This window comes from Uloborus diversus, chromosome 7 (genome assembly GCF_026930045.1).
Source record: "Uloborus diversus isolate 005 chromosome 7, Udiv.v.3.1, whole genome shotgun sequence".
NCBI classification, from domain to species: domain Eukaryota; kingdom Metazoa; phylum Arthropoda; class Arachnida; order Araneae; family Uloboridae; genus Uloborus; species Uloborus diversus.
This window is the reverse complement of record NC_072737.1, coordinates 171,608,928-171,626,916: the sequence shown is the minus strand read 5'-3', so window position 1 is coordinate 171,626,916 and position 17,989 is coordinate 171,608,928. Positions and strand designations below refer to the sequence as shown.

Here is a 17,989-nt window from a genome sequence, read left to right as displayed (position 1 = left end):
ATTTTGCTCTGTGAATGGCGACACAGAATGGCACTTCATCATTTGTGATGTCATCGGACAGAAGCATAAACATTGAAAGCGCGCCGATTTAAGTAATTTTTTAAAAGCATTAAACTTAAACAAATTATTTAAAAAATGGTCAGATCCTATGTTTTTAAGCATGCTCTTTCAGAAAAAAATACTTTTAAAATTTTGGAAATGACCCCTTTATGCACAAGTTGAAGGGAACACATCAGAATACCATTTTAGAAATGCGACTGAGGGAGACTTTATGTTGTGACAAATGTTGGCGACATGCACGAAGAGCTATGGTAGTATGGACGTGGTGAATTTCCAGAAACCTTCGCGTCATAGCCAGTTACATTACTTCCATTAAAATGCTAAAATTCCACAAATAATAAGATAAAAAAATAAGTTAAACAAATAAATAAATTAAATAACTTGAATTTTGGCGTCTTGAATTTAAATTATGTTTTTTTGTAATCACGAGTTGCGATAGGACCCTACTCGTTGAGTTTCTTCTTTCTACAAATGGAATGAAATGGAAATGGCTAAGAAATTTGCAACCGTCATGCTATGACTGATAATTTTCCGAAATAGGTAATACCAGGCCTATCCAATAGTCATCGAAAAAGAAATGGTGATTAGGATGAGGTGATAAAGACAAAGATTTTATTGACGATATCCACCAGTACACTTATCGTAAAGATTATATTTACAGCGTATAACGTTATGTCTTTTTATTTCTTTTCAATCTTAAATGGTGGGAATTAGTAATCTAGAAATTTTGTATTTAGATCAAGTTTTGCTGCTTAAGTTCATCTATATAGGTGTTTTTTCCTGGAAAAACGCAATTTTACACAAAAAAACCCTTTTTTTTTCAAGTAAAGTTTGCTTGAGTTAAGCCCTGAAAAAAGCGTGAATATAATCAAACAGTAGATGATTTGTAACTATGACGACGAAAGTTCGCTCTCTAAATAAATATTAAAAACAAACGTCCTAACCTTTAACCATGGAAATTTGAAAAATCAGAGCAACATCAACTTTGGTCAAGTGAGGAGGATAATAAGCAATTCGTCATTGCTCAAAAAAAAAAGACCACGAAAAGGTTACTATAGCAATAAAATATTAAATAATCTGCCTAAATAAACAAAACCAAAGTGTTAAATAACATTAACAAGATATATTGTTTAACTCCGAAGAGAAGACACCAGAGAGCAAGTGTTCCGCTCGGGTTTGGTTGGACTAGTGCGCATTTATTGACAATAGGGATGCGCCGATTAATCGGCAGTAACGATTAATCGGCTGCTCGGCAAAATTTTGCAGATTAATAGGCAAAAAAGATATTTTCTAAAATATTTTTTTGATAAATTTTTTAAAGTATACCTTCAACAAGAAACTAGGATGAATCTCAGACCCAACTTTTGATGATACATCATTTATTTTTAGTTATTTTGTTCTTCTACTTTACAGTGGTGGTAAAAAAAACTTGCATCACCCGCGCCACAAAGGAGAGGAATATCATCCCGACTGCATTGAACACACAGTAGAGCATCCCGTATCCCAGATGATTTGGGGATGTATTTCTGATCAAGGGCTTGGTGGGCTTCACTTTGTGCAAGGAACAGTAAACGCTCAGGTGTATATTGGCATTTTGGAGGACAAATTGCTTCCTACTATCCGGGATCACTTTACTTAAGTTCCAAACGTCATTTTCCAGACTGATTCTGCTCCGTGCCATAGGGCAAAACTGGTAAGTAACATTTTCAAAACCTTTATCTTGCCATTAGACTTCAATTGACATGGGGTTAAGTAATTTTTTTTCTCTAAACTCACACGCAGGTTCAGAAATGGAAAAGTGAGCATGGGGTCAGCAGTTTGTCTTGGCCCGGAAACAGCCCGATCTACGTAAACAATTATCGGATTTTTGCTGTTAAATGTTCATTTCATAAGTTTTTCAGAATTTCACATACATTCATCGTTAATCGGTCGACCAAAACTTCTCACATAATCCCATTGTTGTGAAAATGCGAGGGTGATGCAATTTTTTTTACTAGCACTGTACTTCTATCCATACATATGAGTACATTACGCATTTTACAACTTACTTATTAAATTCTTAGTTTTTGATTCAACAAAAAATTAATTGTTATTAAATATCAGTTCATTAAAAGAAATATGTACATACGGTTTTTTTTTTTTTTTTGCGATTTCATGGAGAAATAAAGAAACTATCTAACAAAGTTTCCATGTTGCGTCAATACTTTTCTCCTTTAGCATAGTGCTTTTACATAACCGAATAATTTTTACAAAGAATAAAAGTCTTGGATTAAATGGCTATAAATAAATAAAAAATTAATTTCAATTAAAAGTGCTCCTAAATTAGCCTACAGACTTCAGGCTACCTCTTAATATAAGTTCCATGTCTAGTTAACATAATGTACTTTTGTAACAATAATATTAAAACTAATTCGAAGAACTGGATGAAATTCTGACATTTTGGGGAAAATCAGGTAAGAGGAGAAAAAAATCGTCTCTCCGAAATAAATTATTAACTATCTCTAAAGTCGAAATTATAAAAGAAAAAAAAATCAAAAATTATCATTATGATCAATTTAGGAGGTTATTTTACGTAAGTATAAGCAAGAATTATATCAGAAGCATTTTGAAGGTTTTTTTTTTTTTTTTTTTTTTTTTTGCAGCACAGTGTCATTTGCCCCCGTGTCCCTATCATCGAAACGTGAGGTATTATATCGCCAATTTTATCGAGATTCGGTGAGTAATGAAGAAAGCTTTCACACGCTTTGCAAATGGATGTCTTGTGTTCAGATGGTGAAATAGCGGGTAATCTTCACTTACTCGTTAAATCTTTAAGTTGGGCGCTTTTCTTAAATTTTCGACAGACTCTAACTTCATATTTCGATAACGTAATCTTGTGGGCAAATAATTTTTGCACGAATAGTGTAATAGTTTGAAACTACTACACTATTCGTGTAATTCTCTGGACAAGACTGCCAAATTGGCGCCATTCTACAACTAAATGACAGCCGAAGTATTTATCGCCATGTGTGGTTTAAGTGACATTGAAACTACTCATTTGGCGATATCACACATTGTTTCGATTTTTAAAGTTTTTTTTAAATAGAAGACGCCATTATTAAACAAGATTAAAAGCTCCATTAATTAAGTAAAAGTAATCCGCACAAAATAAATAAATTAAGTCGTTAAAACCTAAAATAGTTCAACAGAATGAATAAAACAAGTCGATTTATGATATTGAAAATTCCATTAAAATATAAGATAATTCGCCAAAATGAATAAAACAAGTCATGAAATAACTTTAAATGTTACACTAAATTGTAAAACAATTCCAAATTGAACAGTTTAAAACCTCCATCAAATGTAATCCAGAGTGCAAAACTCTATACAATGTAACTTTAATTAAATAACAATAAAAGATCCACAGAGGTTTAAATGAAGAGCAAACATGGCGCCGGAGTAAACTGCCTTTTCTGTTTTGCCAAGAAAGATAGTTAAAAGTCGCCAGGCGCCAGTGGCGAATTATTCTACATTCTTGCAGATTGTGCAATCACACTTATGAATGAGGTTTTTCCAAGATTCGTGAGCTGAGAGTTTCATCTCCTGGCATGGTCTGCAAATCACCATAGTAGCTCGTTTCAGGGAAAGACCAGGGCTGTTTTTCAGCTGACGAAAAAAACAGAAAAACCAATCCTGTTGACAGAAATATTCCCATTGTGATGTAGAAGACAATGTGCCACTGATGAAGAGTTTGCTGAAAAAAACAAGACAAAATATTTGTTAAATTGTATTTTGAGATAAGTCATATTTATGATAAAACTTTGATCAAAATTAAAATAATCTAATGGGGTCGTTTTCAAAATTTTAGAAGTATTTTTGCTGAAAGAGCATGCTTAAAAACATACGGTTAGACCATTTAAAAAAATGACAAAGTTTAATATTTTTTAACAATTATTTTAATCAGTGCGCGGATTCAATTTCCTTTTTCACGCTTTTGCACATGACATCACAAGTATTGAAATGCCATTCACTGAAGACATTATATCATAAAATATAGCATTTATTTCTTTTACATCTAGTCCATCTTACTCGTGAACGCAGCATAAAATGTCTTATATTATTAAAAAATGAGCGTGTGTACCGATGTATGTAACTATGTATGTTATTTTGAATTCATTTCTTAAGAATCCTTTTGAATAACTTACTAGATCTTTTTCAGACTTGCAATTTGAGTTATACATTAGCAAATCATGTGAAATGAGAGTAAGTACGTAAGAACTTGGAGAGGGGGAGGGGGAGGAGCATAAAAATATCTTTAAGAGGATTTAGCGCTCCGTACGTACACACATACATTTAAAAAGAAAATCACTTTCAACTTACTGATTCATCTGTCAAAACACCAACTACCAGCGGTGCTAGAAATCCAGTCGCATTTGACAAGGTACTGGCTATTCCTGCAACAGTACCTACAAGAAGAAAACGATTTTATTCCTTTCTAACGGTCGAGCTTGAAATAATGACTCAAAGCGAAGCTCAACTCTTATTTCTATATAGGGTGTTCCGTTTTAACCTGCAAGACCTTTATTTTCACAACCGTTAGGCCTAGATGTATACTTCCAATTGCAAAAATGTTCAAAATCAGATGCAGAGTTAAGATATTGAAAGTTTGAAACAAAAATGAAAATAAGTCAAAAAATACAAAATTCAAATTTTCATACGAGGTTCTACCCAGGTTCTCTAACTTATATTTAGGGAAATAATCTCCATCGAAAAATAGTTCCAACACATAAGGGTTGAAATTAGTACGACTGATATTCACCGAGATATGAAACGCAGCTTTTTTGTGACTTACACCGCTTTTCACTCGCCGTTAATAACACCTTTTGGGGGAAAATATAGCGCTTAATAAGTGTTTAAAATGATATGTGCCCATAGAGTGTAGTTTTTCAAATTGTTGGAGGTTTTGTCGTGTGTTTTTGCGTCTCACGGCATAACATTTGCATAAATTTTTGAATAGCAATGAAAAATATAAATATCTTGTTTTTCTTACTTTGACGACCTGTCATTCTCCTTGAAAGAACGATAAGTTCCAATCTCATCTTCTGTATGGTTCCTTAAAACTTTGAAATGGAATATCTCCTTGAGTTTTGGTCGCACAAATGTCAAGTGTTTTGTGTCAGTAATAGTTTTCAATGGAGATTATTTCACTAAACATTAGTTAGGGGACCTGGGGCCCGTGTAAAAGGTTAAATTTTGCATTTTTGACCAATCACGATTGCTTATTGCTTTCATTTGACCGTCCTTGATGTCCGGTTCCTTTCTCAGAATGGACCAGGGGCCTCTGCAACACCGCCGTCCACCGGAGGACGGAGCTGCTCCTCTGGTTCAAGCCTCCACTAGCAGCACTATCCACCGGAATCCCCTCCTCCTAGACGGTGGCGTCCATGTCCTGCATACACACACTCCTACATAAACACACGTCTACACACAATCAAGTCCTTACACACATACACACACGTAACCGCCCAGGAGGTGGGGCAGGCTTGGGAGGACATGAGGCGTTTTTAGAAACAACAGCCTCCAATGAGTAGGGTCCTGTCGCAACTCGTGATTGCGAAAAACATAATTCGAATTCAAAGCGTCAGAATTCAAATTAGATACGTATATATATATATATATATACACTCACACATATATATAAATTAATATCTTTTTTGACTTATTTTTATTTTCACTTCAAACTTTCAATGTCTGAATTCTGCATTTGATTTTGAACAATCGGAAGTATATATCTAGGACTAACGGTTGCAAAAATAAAGGTCTTGCAGGTTAAAACGGAACACCCTGCATACAGGGTCATATTAGGGCTCGGACACATGACACACAGGAATACCTGGGGAAAAAGAATTCGGAGGGCGTCAAATCTTTAGCTTAAGTTTTATAAAAGGGAGTGATTTCATATTGCCCCGCAACTCGTACTTCATCATATGCAGTAATGTCTCACATGTCGCACCCAGCCGTGTGGGTGGCACGCTACGCGGACTCCCCCCCCCCCCCGAACGGTGGAACCTAAGGCTTACAGCTAAGTTGTGGGTTGCGTGCGGAGAAAAGTAATGTCTCACATTGCATTATAAATTACGAAAACAATATAATATGGGGTGTTGTCAAACTTTTGCCTGGTAGCAATAGGACATAAATACTGTCCAACCATGGATTGTATGGAATTTTCAAACGTCCAGATAAGACGAATCTATCTGAATGAGTGGGAAAAGTAAAAATTTGATGCCGGTATTCCGCTCATTTGAATGAGACTCTGCTTCTGCAAAAGCTGGCATCGCTAAAAAATAATAGGTTCGTCCATTTTCGGCTGTAAAATTGATGTTTGTCTCTCCATACAATCCGTGGTCAGACAGTATCAAAAATATCTCTTGTATAGCATTTAAAATGCAATAAAATACGATATTAAACCTGGAGTGACTTTGGGGTTTGTAAGTGGTTGGTATTTTTAGTAGATTTTTCTCCACCTAGATTTAATATTTGGTTTTGCATTGGTGTGATTCGAATTCATTCCATTTTTAAGAAACTTTAGCTACAGATTTGGTGTTCCCCAAATGTTGGTGACCTAAGCCCGTGCCCCATGTGCCCATACCTTAACCTTACCTTACTCATCAAAAATTCAATCATACTTGAAGCGTTTTTGTCCATTCAATTCATTTCCCACAGGTGCAACCTTTCCGCCAATTGTTTGAAGAATTTTTTTTTTTTTTTTTTAAGCGAATTGGAAAAAGACTATCTTATATTTTAAGTCCTTTCTTGGATTAAAAAAGTTACTGGAAACTAGAACTACATATTTATGGGTCATTCTTCAAAAAGTGTAACTTTTCTGTCACACGCCTTTTACAGTAAAAACTTTAAGGAACAATTCATTTAACAATGATTTTTAATTTCATCAAAAATATATCTATTTTAAACCCGCCAACAATTTTTCAACAATAATTTTTATTTTAGTATATTTTTGTTTCACAACATGTGAATCCTCACCTCCGTGGCATGTCACACACCTTGTGTGTCTGTTTATGTTGCTTAATAACTTGTTTAATTAAAAGTGTATACTTATTGATTTATTATTATTTTTACAAGTGTCTCAAATACTAATTGTTTAAATATATTTTATTTTTTAATATTGTGTTTTAGTTCGTTTTAGAAGGACAAGGAGTCATGTCACACAATAAATTCTCACCTCCGTTACCTAAACACAAAATGCCATTCCTCATTCACGCGTGGCAGTAACGACATCAGATTTTATTTTACATCATAGAAGGAGCTCCTTTGCTTATTTTCAGCCATAGTTGAAGTTGTGGGATTATTGTCGAAAAACAAGAAGATAGATTTTGCTTTAAAAACTTACTGTGGTTAAGTTGACTTCTCACCTCCGTGAACTTGAATTTCAGGGATGTAAATTAATGTAAAAAAGAAGTGAACATATTTTCATATGCTTAACATTTGCAGATTGTAGCAACGAAAAAAAAATTCCATGAAAAATGTATCTATTAGGCCTATATTAAAGGAAAGATCCTCACCTCCGTGACAGACCTTATCAATGCCATTATTTCTGAGGTGAAAATAACTGATGGAGCGGAGCTACATCAATATTAGGCATTCTACCAAAATTAAAAGTTGTCTGTAGATCCTCAAAATTACTAAATACTGTTTTTTAACATACATTTGAAACTATTAATTAAGTCGTACTTTAATTAATAGAGCTTAATATTCTATTCCCATTAATCATTAAATTTGCTGATTGTTTGCATAATTAAAAAAATACTACTTTGATATTAAATTGGCCTCCGATTTTTAAGTATTAAAGTTTCTTTCTATTTATTTTTGTTATTTCCGTGAACAAGGCATTTTTTTTTATTTATAAGTAAAATAATTGGCACTTAGCTGGGCCATTGTTTATGGTTACTTCTAGTAGGTAACACTTTCATGTAAGAATGAAAAAAAAAAGGATTCGAAATTGAAAAATATTTGCGTTCAAAAGTTACGTTTTCTGGAGAATGACCCTTCTCTAAAAGCTAACAATAAAAGAAAAGAATAAGCACTGTAAAGTCCTATCTTCTATTTTTAATTATTTCCCTGTTATCTACTGTTTAGAAATAATTCAGTGCATGTTACCCACTCCTTTTTCACTTGATAACACAAAGTTTAATTAGGTCAATGCTTTTAAAACAAATAACGCGAAGTAATTTTCGAATTTAAGCTCAGCAGCAAAAACAACAGTAAAACGCCAATATGGTAAGAAACGTGCCACTAGTAGTTATAAAGTTAGTAAAGTTACACGGAAAAGGAAAGAAAATTACTGAACAAGAACCCCCCCCCCCCCCTTCCCATTACCAGATGCTTACGTTATTATTAATTCGAAGTTTCCATCTGTTTTTACTTCCTTTTACAAAAAAAGGAAGTATTGTATTCGCGAAAAAAATTTTACCCAAAAATCGGCCCTAATTTTCATTTTGCTCACGTTTGCTCATAACGTGGACGAACGAATTACCATAACTAGGACTAGCTAATTACCATAACGTGAACGAGTGAACTACCATATGCGACCATGGGTGAGCAAATGAACATAGCAAATTGGCGAGAAATTCATCATCCATTATTTGCAAATGTACAGGCGAACCAAATGACCTCTTAATTTTCTACTACGGGCAAAGCCGTGCGGGTACTGCTAGTGCCGAATAAAGACTAAAACTTGACCACGGAAAGATGACAGATGACCTAGAAGCTGAAACATCTTGTATCATTTGTACAGTGCTGGCCAAATTATTAGACTAAATTGTTTTTTTTTTTTTTTTTGTTTTTTGTACACTATTTGTACTAAAACACTATTTATTTTACTGTTAAAGTACAGTACATACTGTACACTGATTATTACTTAATTTTAGCATAATTTAATGTTTGCACGTGGCAGCACTGTCTGCTTTGTTTATGTTCTTTGTTTATCTACCTACCAGGAACATAACCTCAATCAGCTTAAACAGTTCACTAGTTCTTTTTATTAATGTGTTCTGTTATATTTAAAGTTAGTTTTAGGTAATTAGTGAGTATGTGTATGTGAGTGTATATAACAGTGAGTATGAACAATTTTTACCTCCTTTTTTTAAAAAGTTAAGAAATGGTGTAAACCTTGTGAAAAGTATGCCAAAAGGACTTAAAATGCTCATCAAGAACAAGAGAATGCATACTAAGTATTAGATAATTATTTCACTGTTTGTTAATGTGTCTATAGTTATGTAAACAATGAAGAATTTGCTTTTAAAACAGTCTTAGTCTAATAATTTGGCCATCACTGTAATAGGTAGAATCAGCCAGAAAGCGCCGAGCAGTAAAATGCGCGTTCTCGCTGATCCTATCTATTACAAAGAACAATAAACAGCATACATTACGAGTGATTTTTCTGCTTCAAGGGCGTCCGCCATCTCTCCGTGGTCAAGCTTTACCCGTAAGTTTAGAAAGTTCCAGAATATGCTCATCAATTCGTAACTAAAGCATTGGTTTCCTAGGAGCGAATCGCCGACCTTCGGCGTCGCTTATCGCCGAGAGGAAAAAATGATTCTTCTGCGCATGCGCGCCTGAGCGAAATCGACGTCGTGAGTGGCCACGTCGGAATCACTTGACTTTAATTTCAGCGTCACGCCGAGTAGCGACGCCAAAGCTCGGTGATTTCGCTTCTAGGAAACCAGGGCTTAACAACGGGCAACGTGAATCGGAGTCGCTGCCCGCGGGCCGTAGGTTGGGCACTACGTAGTTCAAGCACTCATTTTTTTAGTCTCTGCATAATTGAATTTCTTACTCACCCGAGTATTCCGGAGATAGATCGAGTGGAGTGAGGATGTAGCCTCCAGCGCTGAATGAAGAAAACGTCATCGCAATCGTAAAGAAGGCGATGTGGAGATTGGCATTACATCCGGATAGGCACACACCCAAGAGTCCTAGTACGGCGCCTAGGGTTGCTAAGAAAAAAGCATCTTCTAGTTAATCAACTTCACATAATATCCTCATATAAATAATAGCCGATGATTGAGTAACCCGCGTGCTTCAACAATGAAATTCGCGCGACGACATGAGAATTTAATAATATGTTTTAGTAATGTTTGACATGCAGGGAAAGGTTTTATTGTGACAAGGCTAAACTCGATCCGGTCACTTAACTGTTTTACAGGTAAGATTGCGTCATTTCAGGGGAATGAAGAAACGAAAAAATGGTGAACAATGAACGGTGGATAAAATGGTGAACAATTTCAACTATAAAAATACAGTGAAACCTGTATAAGTTGACCACTTGCGGTGCACTTCTTTAGTGGTCAACTTTAACAGGTGGTCAATTTATAGAGGTTGAATTATATGATGAGATCTAATTCTGTGCCTGAAAATAGCGGTCAACTTAGACAGGTGGTCAACTTACAAAGGTGGTCAACTGAACAGGTTTTACTGTACCACAAAACAGGCAATGGCTTCGTTCAAATGTAGAAAAAACATTCACCCGTCATACCATGACGGGCGATTTTCTAGTTTGTCAAATAAGGAAACAATGTAACGCCGCTTATTGACTAATAGCACTACCTATAGCTGGAGCAATCCCATCCTGGCAGCAGTGTGAAGGCTACACAAACCCTAATCATAGAAATAGGACACTGCCAGGTTAGGTTTTCCCTTAAGGTTTAGCCATTTTGAATTGGATTTTTCATTGTTGCGAAGCTAGGGTTACCACAGCAAACTATCGGGTTTTGACAAATTGGCCAAAAATAATATTTTTTTTAATAAACAATTCAAGTGCCGCTTTTTGGTGTAAATACAGTCGGATCTCGATTTAACGAACCTCTGTTTATCGAATTTCTCGATTTAGCAAGTTTTTCTTTTGCCCCGACTAAAATGAAGGCAAAACCCCTTATTTTCCGAATAACAAACCCCAAAATAACGAATTATTTTAAAAGCCTTTTTTTTTTTTTTAATTTGAGTTAGGAAACATTGGATTGTTTTCTAAATGTTACATCCATATTGTCCGAAGCAGAAATATACTTTTTTTTTTTTTTTTTGGAATCAACAATTTTTGACGGGTGGGGGAGAGGAGGCAACCAACGAATAGTGATTCTGATACTGAAAGTGATCTTGAAACTCCCATTAAAACTTACTTTTTCAAATGCTTTGCATGGCCTGGAAACTAAAAACATATCTTCCATATTGTCCGAAGCAGAAAAAGACTTCTTTTTTTTTTTTTTGGAATCAACAATTTTTGACGGGTGGGGGAGAGGGGGCAACCAACGAATAGTGATTATGATGCTGAAGGTGATAACGAAACTCCCATTAAAACTTACTTTTTCAAATGCTTTACATGGCCTGGAAACTAAAAACAGATCTTATGCAGCAGGCTGCAAAAGACAGTATTTTTTTCTCTCCATAAAATCGAAAGAGAACTATTTCGAGTCGAGTATCAAAGAAATTGTCCAAACATCTATTACTCAGTAGTTTTAAATTTCAAAGGAAGGTTTAAAGCCCTGCACCAACAAAAAGTGATGCTTGTACAGAATTATGACTGTTACAGCTTTAACCCAATTTACCAATCCATAATCTTCTAAATCGTTCTATCTCCGTCTCAGTAAAATACGAAAGCGCACCGATTTAAGTAATTTTTTTTTTTAATATGAAGCATAATCAAATTATTTTAAACAATGGTCAGATCCTATGATTTTAAGTATGCTCTTTCAGAAAAAAATACTTTCAAAATTTTGGAAGCGACCCCATTGTTTGATCAATTATTTTATCATACTTACCATCCAAAGATTAATTTTTACTTTTTAGTTCAGATTGCTACAAAAGTGTGTGTTTTTTTTTTTAGTTTTTTAAACTATTATTTTATTATTTTTGTTTTCGTTTGCGTGAACATGTAGATTTTTCGAGACCCATTTTCATAATATCTATTACAGTGACAAATATTGAACCATTTAAGAGAAATAGAATTTTCAGTTTTTTTAAAATTAAACGGTTTTATTGAACTTCTGTGTCTCACGGTACTCACGCATAATTATTTTTGGTTAGTTGTATTTACAGTGGTGGTAAAAAAAATTGCATCACCCGCGCCGCAAAAGAGAGGAACATCATCCCGCCTGCATTCAACACACAGTACAGCCTCCACAGATGATGTGGGGATGTATTTCTGATCAAGGTCAAAACTGGTAAGTAACAATTTAAAAACCTTTATCCTGTCTTTAGATTTAAATTGACATGAGGTTAAGTAATTTTTTTCTCTAAACTCACACGCAGGTTCAGAAATGGAAAAATGAGCATGGGGTCAGCAATTTGCCTTGGCCCGGAAACAGCCCCGATCTACGTAAACAATTATCGGATTCCTGCTGTTAAATGTTTATTTCATAAGATTTGCAGAATCTCACATACATTCATCTTTAATCGGTCGACCAAAACTTCTCACATAATCCCATTTATGTGAAAATGCGAGGTTGAAGCAATTTGTTTTACCATCACTGTAAGCTATACTACCGAAGAAAAACCAGGGTTTCCACGAAAAAAGATGGGCACTAAAAGGGTTCCACCCATCCAAGAAATTAATAAACACTGCTCTACATTGTCTTGTATACTTACTAGTCATTTGGCAGAATTTTCGCATAAATCCTACGCTGGCGTATTTACGACGAACGAACAGGTCGGACGTGAATCCAACGATTATGGTTACGGCAATCTGAAGCAGCCTCGGAAATGAAGATAAGAAGCCGTTCTGGAAATAGAACGGAATTACAATTAGAATTTAATCTTTTCGCATTGAGTGAGGCAAGCATTTACCAACTAATTGGAGGTGTTTTGCCTCCTTTACACTAGGCGGTTAGTTGTACTAGTACTAGGTGGTAGTAGATCATGGCCCCACTTAATTCTTATAGGCCGTGAATGTCGCTGAAACTCATGGCAACAAAGAGAGCGCTACAGAGAACCCCTGTTTCCATTACGTTGCCATTGATTGGTGGATGCAGCTGGGTTCCGTTCAGCTGTCAAAATGGGCGACATCCAAACAATATTAAACAAACTTTGAAACGATGACATTAACTGATGGATGAATGAGCTGCATCGGTTTACACAGATAAGTAATAAATGGGGTCGTTTCCAAAATTTTAAAAGTATTTTTTCTGAAAGAGCATGTTTAAAAACATAGGATCTGTCCATTTTAAAATAATGTGTTTAAGTTTAATATTTAAAAAAAAATACTTAAATCGACGCGCTTTCAATGTTTATGCTTCTGTCCAATGACATCACAAATGATGAAATACCATTTTGTGTTGCCATTCACAGAGCAAAATATTTAATTCGCATCTTTACTCACGTGTATTGGCAACGATGTGGTTGATAGCAAGCGTAGAGCGCAATTTTAATTCACTGCTTGATTATCATAACGTGGAATCGCTGTAGAAAGATGCGGCAAAGTGCATCATTTGTGACGTCATCAAGACCACGCCTTGCTTCAAAAATCGGACATTTAAAAAAATTAATAAAAAAAAAAAACTGTTGGGAAAATAAAAGTATTTTCTGGGTCCATGTTTTTTTTTTTTTTTTGCTCATTCTATCAATTTTAGTGACAAAAAGTCCTACTTTTGACTGAAGGAAACAACCCCATTGTCAAGGCCCATTATGCGCCAGCGCCATCTAGTGGAGCCATAGTTGAATCAACTTTTCGAAAAAGTTGCCTGTCAACCAGTTGACTCGCGTTTTTTGTTGTGTTCGCGCGAGGCAACTTAGCTGAATCAGCTTTCCTTCTCGGGAAAAAAGGGTACGTAAAAAAAAAAAATAATTTCAGGTCTCACACCACTGGACTAAGCTGAATTGATTCGAGCAGCTACTTTATAGCGCTGTTAAAACTGAACCAAGTTGACTTAACAAGTCTACTCGTGTGTAGAGCGAAAGCTCGGCAATGCCCTTTTAGTTAATTCAACTCATCGGGTTGAGATTCGGCGCGGCCGTTTCGGCGCCACCGTTTTGGCGAGGCCGTTTCGGCGCGAAACCCATTTCGGCGCCGTCGGTTCGGCGCGACCGTTTCGGCGCGACCCATTTCAATACGACCTGCTCAAAAATCGAAATTTTCTGCATACAAATATGCCAAACATTGCTTCAAAATTCAAGATATCTTTTGTTTTTTAGGCTTTGTAAAAAGTTTTATGAAGTAATATTTTTAAAGATGTATTTTGTTTTCTTATTTATTATTAGTTAATAAAATATAAGTTTAAAACCATCTTCATAATTTTTCGAAGTAGATAAGTTAGGAGACAGCATTGACATTTTTCTATGAAATTTAAATATAAAACTTATTGAATTTAAATTGAATTTTTTTCGTTGCTGATCATTAGTTTGTGCATTTGCTTAAATATCTTTTCTGTGAAAAATTAAAATCTCTCAACTAATAATAAGATGAATTTTTTATATTTGTCGTTGGAAAAAGTTAACGTGCTGAGAAAATCGCCCGCAACCCTGCTCTCTATAAAGTTTTAAGTTGTGTAGCGTGCTTTGAACACAGGATAGACAAGAAAAACAACTTATAAGAGCACAAGATACAAATAATATTTATTATGTAAAGATTATTATAATATATTTCTTCTAAGTTTCATAAAGACTAATATAATGAATAAAATACATTTTGAACTTTTTTTAAAATTATAATAAAATATTTTGTGTCTTTTTAGTTCCTGTAACTGCTCTATAGCATGAAACTGTGAACTAACTATTTGGTAACAAAAAAAAAGCAATAAAAAGAAATGATAAGACTTAAAAAAAAAGTAATTTGCAATAAATTTATAAATCAATTACAGAAAAATATTAGTGTTTAGAACTTTCAAAAATAAATTATTTTTTAGTCAATAAAAAGAAATCAAACATTGCCTTAAATTTACCCTGATGTCCATACATGGGTTTGCAATAGTTAAGTCGAGCTTTTAGGTTAGTTTGAAAAGTGTTTTCACGTGAAGAAGACTCATGAAATTATTTCCAATAGCTGCTACAACAAAGAAGTAATCATCACAGAAACACAAAACGGCTCAGCATTAATTTTAAAAAAAATGACGAAGAAGTAGGACTGGTACTGGCATTATTTGCTAATTTTTCAAGATATTTTCCTTTATATTGTCGCAGTAAAATATGCGTTTATCACATATGCTCCCTCTTCCCCACCCCCACTGTAATTTTAAAAATAAATTTTAACTAGCTTCTAGAGCGCCAAATTAACATACTTCTTCCAGAAATCTTTTTTCTTCTTTGAACTAAAATGTCTAAAATTCACAAAGTTCATAATGCAAAAATCTGGCGCCGAAACGTCCAGCGCCGAAACGGTCAGCGTCGAATTGGCCATCGCCGAAACGGCCGCGCCGAAACAGCCACGCCGAAACGGTCGCGCCGAATCGTAATAACCCGGTTGAGAATGGTAGCCGCACATGTGCCTGGAGTACCTGACTGTTGTGTGAAGGACGCCGGATGATTCCTTTACTTTTCTATCTGGTTACGCTCCCTAATAACGACTTGTTCGAAACTGTTTATTCAACTGAGCTTCCCCGTGAAAAGAAGACCCTTGGTTGTAATTACGTCACATAATGAAGTTGTTTCCTTCAGTCAAAAGTACTATCTTTAGCCACTGAAATTGGCAGAATAAGCAAAAAAAAAAAAAAAAAGTGGAGTCAGAAAGAACTTTTATTTTCACAACAGTTGTTTTTTATTTAATTTTTTTTTAAATGTCCGATTTTGGAAATAAGGTGTGATCTTAATGGTGGCACAAGTGATGTACTTTTCCGCGCCACTTCATTGGTGATCTAAATGTTTACGCTTTGGTGTCAAATGCGTTGCCAGGTTATGCTACGTTGCAATGTGCGCTAATATAATTAGTGAATGGCATTTCCTGACTTGTGATGTCATGTGCGGAAGCGTAAAAAATAAATTTCAATCTGCGCACCGATGCAAATAATTTTTTTAAAACATTTAACTTTGTCAAATTATTCAAAAAATGGTCAAATCCTATGTTTTCAAGCATGTTATTTAAAAAATAAATAAATAAATTTTGGGAAACAACCCATATTCAAAGAATGTTTTTTGAAGTACGATTGATCCACGAAGAGGTGGTTTCAATTTTAATTTCTATTTTATAAAATTAATTGCCATGAGAAGTCGTCTAGTGGGGAACAGAAGACATAATGCTGAACTCTCATTGCGAATCATTTTCACCTTTCATTCAATTACTGTGAAACTCTGATTTTACGTCCCCCAAAGCTACGTTTTTCCTGCATTTCACATTATTTTCATGAGGTCCAAGTTTTTCCGTAAATTAATAATGTTAATTTGATTCGAGTGGAGAGTCTGTTATTTATGTATTTCCTGCATTCTACGTTTTCCGCGGGAAGTAAACAAAAAAGACTTTTCGTCCGCCAATGAAGATGAGCAAAACGAACCGGAAGCACAGCCTGTCCCTTCTTCCAATATTACATTAAAGCGCTTAAAAATAGTGAAATACTACTTTCTTTCTCAAAAAGAATAAGAATAAACTTGCCAAGTACAGTGGACTCTCTCTATTCTGAACACTCATGGAACCGTACAAAAGTGTTCAGATTATGGGGGTGTTCGTTATAGGGAGACTGGATAATGCGTGTATATGTGTTCTATTGCGTAATTGGACTACGTTCAGCACTTAGCCTAGTGAACTGTACCAGTAACTGAGGTAGAGGTGTTGAATTTTGGATTAGTTCTAATTCTACTCGGTATAGGACCTAAACTCTAGCATTTATTTCGTTTTTAGTTTAAACAGTTTAACGTACAGTGGTGGTAAAAAAAAATTGCATCACCCGCGTCGCAAAGGAGAGGAATATCATCCCGACTGCATTCAATCCACAGTCAAGCATTCCGTATCCCAGATGATTTGGGAATGTATTTCTGATCAAGGAGTTGGTGGGCTTCACTATGTGCAAGGAACAGTAAACGCTCATGTGTATAGTGGCATTTTGGAGGAGAAATTGCTTCCTACTCTCCGGGATCACTTTACTTCAGTTCCAAACGTCATTTCCCAAGAGGATTCTGCTCCGTGCCATAGGGTAAAACTGATAAGTAACAATTTAAAAACCTTTATCCTGCCATTAGACTTAAATTGACATGGGGTTAAGTAATTTTTTTTTTCGCTAAACTCACACGCAGGTTCAGAAATAGAAAAATGAGCATGGGGTCAGCAGTTTGCCTTGGTCCGGAAACAGCCCGATCTACGTAAACAATTTTCGGATTCCTGCTGTTAAATGTTTATTTCATAAGTTTTGCAGAATTTCACATACATTCATCGTAAATTGGTCGACAAAAACTTCTCACATAATCCCATTGTTGTGAAAATGCGAGTGTGATTCAATTTTTCTTACCAGCACTGTATCATCCTTACCATTTCACACTAGTACAAGAATTTTGCATTTCAGGTTTAGAAAAGCGGGTAACATTTTGCAGATGGCCTGTAGCCTGAGACATTGAAAAACACCATTTTCTAAAAAAATATACTGTGGATAGATGAGTCGTTGTTTACTCGAGAGGGCATCATAAATTTGCAAAACTGGAGCAGTATACTGAACATAATCCTTTTTTAACGCAAAGCTCATCGTTCCAAACTTTATTCAGCTTAATTGTTTGGTTTGGCGTAATCGGAGATTATTTGATTGTGTTTCGAAGTGGCTAACAGAAAAGACATATTTAGAGTTCATTGAACATCATTTGCCTGACTTACTTGATGCAATTCCTGCTCCAGAGAGAGCGTAAATCATTTTCCAACACGATATGGAGCCCCTATACACATTCTTCAAATGCCATTGGCAATTTTCTAACTGAACAGTATCCCCTATGACTGGTCGTATAGGTCCCATTCCTTAGCCGCCCAGATCGCCAT

General features: G+C 35.3%; 1 protein-coding gene across 2 annotated transcripts in view; it reads right to left on the bottom strand.

Annotated features, from left to right (window-relative positions):
• Window positions 1–3,376: 3,376 nt before the first annotated feature.
• Window positions 3,377–17,989, bottom strand: part of LOC129225731 (sialin-like) — a 54,820-nt gene continuing 40,207 nt past the window's right edge. For both annotated transcript variants that reach the window (XM_054860224.1, XM_054860225.1), the window contains exons 8-11: window positions 12,697–12,829; window positions 9,897–10,052; window positions 4,420–4,505; window positions 3,377–3,793 (exon numbers count right to left, since the gene is read on the bottom strand). In XM_054860224.1, coding sequence (XP_054716199.1) covers window positions 3,596–3,793; window positions 4,420–4,505; window positions 9,897–10,052; window positions 12,697–12,829 — 573 coding nt within the window. In that variant the 3' untranslated portion in view covers window positions 3,377–3,595. The remainder of the gene's footprint in view (window positions 3,794–4,419; window positions 4,506–9,896; window positions 10,053–12,696; window positions 12,830–17,989) is intronic.